This window comes from Trachymyrmex septentrionalis, unplaced genomic scaffold (genome assembly GCF_001594115.1).
Source record: "Trachymyrmex septentrionalis isolate Tsep2-gDNA-1 unplaced genomic scaffold, Tsep1.0 scaffold8, whole genome shotgun sequence".
Classification (NCBI taxonomy): Eukaryota; Metazoa; Arthropoda; class Insecta; order Hymenoptera; family Formicidae; genus Trachymyrmex; species Trachymyrmex septentrionalis.
The window spans coordinates 2,083,939-2,090,174 of NW_017305987.1; the positions used below are offsets into that span (position 1 = coordinate 2,083,939).

The following is a 6,236-nucleotide window of genomic DNA, read 5'->3' on the forward strand; positions in this document are numbered from 1 at the left end:
CTTATAATAGACATATATTTATATACTAGAATAAGGTAAGAAAATTCTTAACAACTAAAATAGGTCATTATAATAAAACATATTAAATAAATTTTTGAAATTAAACAATAAAATTATTTATAATAAAAATTATAATTAATTAATTATTTTATCCTTGTGCCATCGTTTCTCCTATAAAAATTATCTTTGCAAATTTTGAAAGTATTTTTTACAAAAATTTTTACGTGTTACATAATTTGTTAAATAATTTTAAAATTATCTTTCTTACATCAACAATTTTACTCAATTAAAATGACAGCACCGAGATACTGCCCTGTAGATCCTACCAGAGGATTTTTGAAGAGATCACCTACTTCGATTGGATATTTTGACTACTTTTACGATACCAATTTGTCGCACTGACCATTACAAGGAGGCAATACAGTGACGAGACTCTCGGTTTCGCTGTCGCTCGTACTGAAATTCGCTCTCTCCAAAACCACCGTGGTGGTCTCACTCTTCGCGTCGAACATCGGCTGGTAATACGACGAATTCTTCGCTCCAAGATCCACACCGGAATCAGCGCTCTTTGAGATTTCTGACAGTCTGCGAAAGTTGCCGAAAAACACGCTGTCGGTGCCGACGCTCTCGGCACCGCTCTCGCTAGCGCCGTCACACATAGATTCGGTCTCGTCAGTCTCCTCAGACACGCTACTTACCTCGTGCTTCAGCAATCGCTTGTGCGAACCGTTACTGTCTGTGCTACTGAGGTAGCCGCTGTCCTCGACCTTCACGTGACCACGTCGATTGTCCACCAACGGCGGCATGTTCGAATTGGAATCACAGCTCTTCGAGAGACCTTTCATCAATTGTCTTGTTTTCGATCCGTTCTGCGCCCTGCTGTTGTTGAGGAGTTTGTCCCTATCCTCCCGACGACGCTCGACGCTCCACGATCGTGTTCTTGAACTTCTTCCGGAAGTTCTGTGATGAGAGGAGCCAGTGATCGACCGTTTCTCCCGTACCACCTTCGTTTCTCGCACAGAGACTTCTTCCCTGTTGGAATCGATATGTCCATAGAACCCGTACCTGTCCTCGGGAACTTCGATTTCGATGCGCGTCTCGCACGGGCAGTCCCTGCAACCGTTCGTCACCGTACATTCGCCTGTTCTCTCAGTGAAGAACGTCGCTCCTGTTAAGATAACGTCGTCTTCGCGATGTTTCTTGTTGCGAACCTCGTACTTCGCGACGTCGACTTGATTCTGCGACGAGCAGAGGCAGGTCTCGTTCCCTACATGGTATCCGTCAGCTTTCGGGACAGGAGCGCCGTTACTGGCTGTAGGGTCACCCGCTCCGACAGGACTCCCGTCCCAGGCGTTTTTTGCTGGAGATAAAGGCGGCGGAAGTCTCGCGTCTTCGACACGTCGCGGTGGCTTCGGCCGCTGGTAGATCTCCTCCTCCGTGGGTGGCAATGGCACCACGTCCGGCTGATTGTGCGGCTGCCGTTGTCTCTTTGCCTGCCTGCTGTCTGGCGTCAGGTACTTGCACTTTTTCCACGTGTCAGCGTCATCGGGCTCGCCGTTCACTTGCAATTCAGGGTCATGGCCGTTCGTCAATTGCGGCTCCTTCACACCGGACTTTATTCTCGCCTCGTAGATCTCCCGTAAACTGTTGGGGCTGCGTGGTTGCAGCGTGGAATTCTCATCGCGAAAACTACCCCTGCTCTTGAGAAGGATCTGAGCCGGTCGCTCTAACGAATCCACGTAAATCTCGTTGGCAATTTCTCCTCGGTTGTACTGCACGTCGTCGTTGATCCGCAGCTTCATCGGCTTTCGATCCAATGTGTCCGGCTCGTACTCGGACTCGTCGAGCTTCACGTAGTTTTCTGGGGAGTCCTGGACCTTGATGGTAAGATGACCCGGATTCTCCGGCTCGTATTGGATCTCCGGGCCACTGTCGTCACTGCAGGCTGGACTGGCGTAACCGTCGTTCACGTAGACCTCACTCACCAGCGAGTACGTCTCCGACCGCTGGCTACTGATCAGCTCCGGCAGACTGTTGTAACAATTTCTCTCGAGAACCTGATTGCTGAGCTTCGACATCGTCATTTCGCCGGTGCGCGTGTTGATCACGGCATTTTGCATCGTCAACTCCTCGTCCATCGGCAACGCCGTGGACAAGGCCGGGCTCGATTGGTTGTCCGTCGATGACTGATCCGGCGACGTCGATGACTTCCGACTACACTTGGAACGTTCCAGACTGTCCACCTCGTAATCGCTGATCGTCGTGGTACGATTAGAAGGTCTGGTGTGATGATGATCCAACGCCTTCACGTCTACCATCTCGCGTATCACAGCGTCCATAATACGCTTCGCGGTGTTCTTTGCACCGGGTAGCTCGTTAATCATATCTGGGAGCTCTTTCTTCTTCAACGACGGCACGCACGGCGCCTTCGACTTTCTCGGTCTCTTCGGCGCGGGATTGCTCTGCGATTGCTGAGATCGTGATTTCTCCGATTTGTCCGTATTGCTGGATGATCTCTCCGTTTTTGCCGACTCGTCCTCGCTCTTGCTGTTCCTATCGTCTTTCACGCTCTCTTTCGTCGTCTCGCTCTCGATGACCGCGCTCTCCTCCATCTGCTTGATAAAGGAATTCTCGATGGCCTTCCGGACTTTCGCGTTTATCGCGTCGTCACCGGCGGTGTTGTAATGGAACGGTCTACCATTCGTCCGCTTGCCGCGTTGCTTGCCGCAACGATCGTACTCGGATCCCTCGAACATGGACCTGGTCGATCGTCTGGATACGCTGTAGCGATCGTCGTTCTCCAGAATCTCGCTCCTCGCGGTGATATTCTGGAAGGTCCTCAGCATCGGTGGATTGTCCTTCCACGACGACACCGATTTGCCGACCAGATTCGCACGGTCGTCCGGATCACCGAAATCGCGTCTGGCCAACTCCTTCAGGTACTCCAGATTTCTAGCGAACGTTCGGGCGTTCTCCTGGAAGTTCCTACGCGTATCCTCGGCGTCTCTCCAGCGACGCTGCGGCGGTCGCACGTCCTCTAACCAGGCGCGCACTTTGCTCTCACCGTGGCTGGGCAAATCGGGAACGGGAAGGGCGGGAAGCAGCCGAGGAGACTCGCTGCAACCGGGACATCCGGTGCACCGTTGGGACTTGCGCGATTTCGCGACCGATCCGCCCTGGACGGAACTTGGGGTCGTCCTCTGTTGATGCTTGCTTGACTTCGCTGATTCGCATCGCTCGGAACTGCTCTCCTCTTCCGGAATACCTGCGTGTTAAATTTATCCCGGTAATAATGATGACAGAGCGAAAATGGCGAATTAATTATTTCTAATTGCAGCGAGTGAAAGTCAAGTCACGCTTTTGCGCGTTGTAAAATACACTTCACGTGCTTTCCATTGGATGCATGAAATTCGCTCATGCGACTGTGAGTACATGAAGAATTCAAGAAATCAAGTGCGTGCGAAACCGTAGGAATAAAATAAGAATAAAATTGAAAATCTTCCAAGTTATAAGAACGCGAAGAACAGTTAAAGTGTGGTAAGTTAAAATTGAATTGCGCTTTCACGATTTTCACTAATTTCTTTATTCCTCGCATGAACAAGAGTCAAGAAATATGATTTAATTAATTATTAGGCTGATTTAATTATTTTATTGGGTTAGGAAAAAGTTCCTTTACAAGCTGGTAAAAAGGCTTCTTTTAACAATCCATATATTCTATTTTTAAAAAATTCGCGATTACACTACTTGATAGAGCAGCGTTTCAGCTTTAAGAATCTGTATTTATAATTGCGATACGATGATTTTTAACGGAGTTACGAGCAATAAAGTCAGAATGTTCCTTTTTAGTTAATTCGCGAATAATTCAGGAGCAAAAAATCGTAGGAACAGTTTAAAAAAAAACGATTTTGTAGGGGAAGCTTCAAGCTTTCACGGTAGATAATCGACAATTTTCTCGAATTTTTTTGGGGCATGCTATAGACCTACAAAGTGAAAAAATATTTTTTAGTTTGTAGAGTTTTCTACATTCAAGCTTTAAAATCCTTCTTTTTTAATTTTGATCATTTTAAATTAAGATATAGAGATGAGGAAAGAGCTTTTTATCAACTGGTAAAAAGACCTTTTCCCTATACTCCAATATATTCAATATCTTTTGAATTACAAACATTACATCTTCTACATATTATGTGTATCATAAAGCTTCTTTTTTGTCTTATTACTTATTTCAAATAATCTCTCCTTGAAGAACGCAGACGTACTCACCATTGAGAGTAGGAACAAATCTTTTTGCAGCCATCTTGTGCTTGGCGATGGAGATGACTTCTCGAATTTTGAGCAGGAACTCGATGGCAGCCGGAGGTGGGGCCTAGAAAAACGCCGGGCTGTTTTCAAATTATCTTGTCGCTGGTCGAGTGCGTAAGAACGTAGACGAATCGAGCAGACGTCGAGGGTACGTCCATTAAAAGCATTCCAGACTTCGAAAATGCGCGGATGACTAGCGCGAATGGGAAATAAGCAACATTTTTCCCCCTTCCCCCCAACCCCGCCGGGCTGCCCCGTTAAGCAACTCACCAGCAATAGCTGTCGATCGAAGTACGCGGGATTGAAGTACAATTTTCTCCGTTGAGCACCTGGAAGAACCGGTACATCTTGCTGATGCGGATTTTCAGCCGTCTCCACGACCCGTACATCCTCTTCCGGTAGCCTCTCACCCAGAATGGAACCAACGGGGAAAGGCCCTTCCGATTGTTCCAGATACACGCAGTGCGGATGAATGATCGCCGATGTTATTTGCTGGAGAGGTGACAGATCGTTGATCAGTAAGCTCGATGCGAGAGAGCGAAATAATTTCATAATTCACAAAATCACAATTGAATCGGACATTGAAGACGAATTATGAGCTTTTCCCCCCTTCCTAAATCCTTCAAACCGGTTTAACGATAATCAATATTTGTTAACAACATTATCACCGAGATTACTTGGCACGGGACTAGATCGTGCAAGAAGTCGACTTCTTCTGGCAGCGATGAGACTTACGCTCGCGTTGTTTCAGTGAAGAAAAGAATTGCGCTATACGTGGAGACTGGAAACAGTTTCGCAGAACGCGCTGAAATCGCGGTGCGTGGTATTCTAACAACCGGTATATACAGCGTAAAAGTGGGATGTACCTCACCTACTTGGAATGGTACGGACTAACGGAGCGCAAAACCAATGCGCTAATTGGATGCATTATTAAACACAAGCGGTGGCCCCGGGAAAGAGATGGATTATATTCTACAAAGATCCCTCGCGAATCGCGCGAAGAGATAACCGAAGAGCAATTTTGTTGTTTGCGTTTGAACAATTACGTAATATCCTCGGAATTATGTAAAACTCGTCTAATTACGATAGAACAAATATATCTGCAATCTGCTACTGATAAATCCAAGATTATCGCGCTTCTTAATCGTTCAGGAATAAAGTCTACTTACGTATGCACGAAGTATAATAACTTTCTCAGATAAAATTACTCAATTAAATTTAGAGGATAATTTTCTAGGAAGTGTTGATCGAGAAGTAAAAGTTGCACTTACATTTTCGAAGCCTTGCTCATTATCGCTCGCGGGAAGATCTTCGCCTAAATCGCTCTCGGTGAGTCCGCTATTAGTGTCGCTCTCGAAATGTCTCGTGGCTGTCAACAGCGGATTGCTCTTCACCAATCCGCCGCCGTCTCGACCACCGTCGAGAGTGATGTCCGCTTCTTCGATGGATTTCGTCTTCACCCTTCTGCTGTGTAAATATAACGATACGCTGGCTATGTATATGAGGGCCAAGATGACAGAGGAAAGACCGATGGCGGTGTATTCCGTAGCTGATAGTCCATGCGACACCTGGGACGTCGACGAGAACATTACTTCTCGTATGCCTGTTGTAAGAGAGAAATGTACGAATTGTACTCTTCATGATGCTTGATACGCATTCTTTGGAACGTCCTCGTTAGTAGACAAATATACTTCCACATATTCACACGCAAAATTAAATCAGTGTTTTGATTAAATTTAAATTTGAATTTGAAATAAACGTAGTAAATGTAATAAATAAAAAAATAAAAGTATACTGTAACGAATATATTTTAAAAGGCACGCATCTCTTTTTCATTTTCTTTAAATATTTGTATAAAGCCTACTTTATAATCTACAATTCGTGTCAAATTTAAAGAAATAGTATTCTATTTAATAGTGATCTATTGTCTATTTAAT

General features: G+C 45.7%; 1 protein-coding gene across 1 annotated transcript in view; it reads right to left on the reverse strand.

Annotated features, from left to right (window-relative positions):
* Positions 1-377: 377 nt before the first annotated feature.
* The window catches only part of LOC108754396, a 30,901-nt gene continuing 25,042 nt past the window's right edge, over positions 378-6,236 (reverse strand). Inside the window, exons 6-9 of the mRNA XM_018496647.1 lie at positions 5,571-5,902; positions 4,570-4,791; positions 4,261-4,363; positions 378-3,265 (exon numbers count right to left, since the gene is read on the reverse strand). Of these exons, the coding sequence (XP_018352149.1) occupies positions 378-3,265; positions 4,261-4,363; positions 4,570-4,791; positions 5,571-5,902 (3,545 nt within the window). The remainder of the gene's footprint in view (positions 3,266-4,260; positions 4,364-4,569; positions 4,792-5,570; positions 5,903-6,236) is intronic.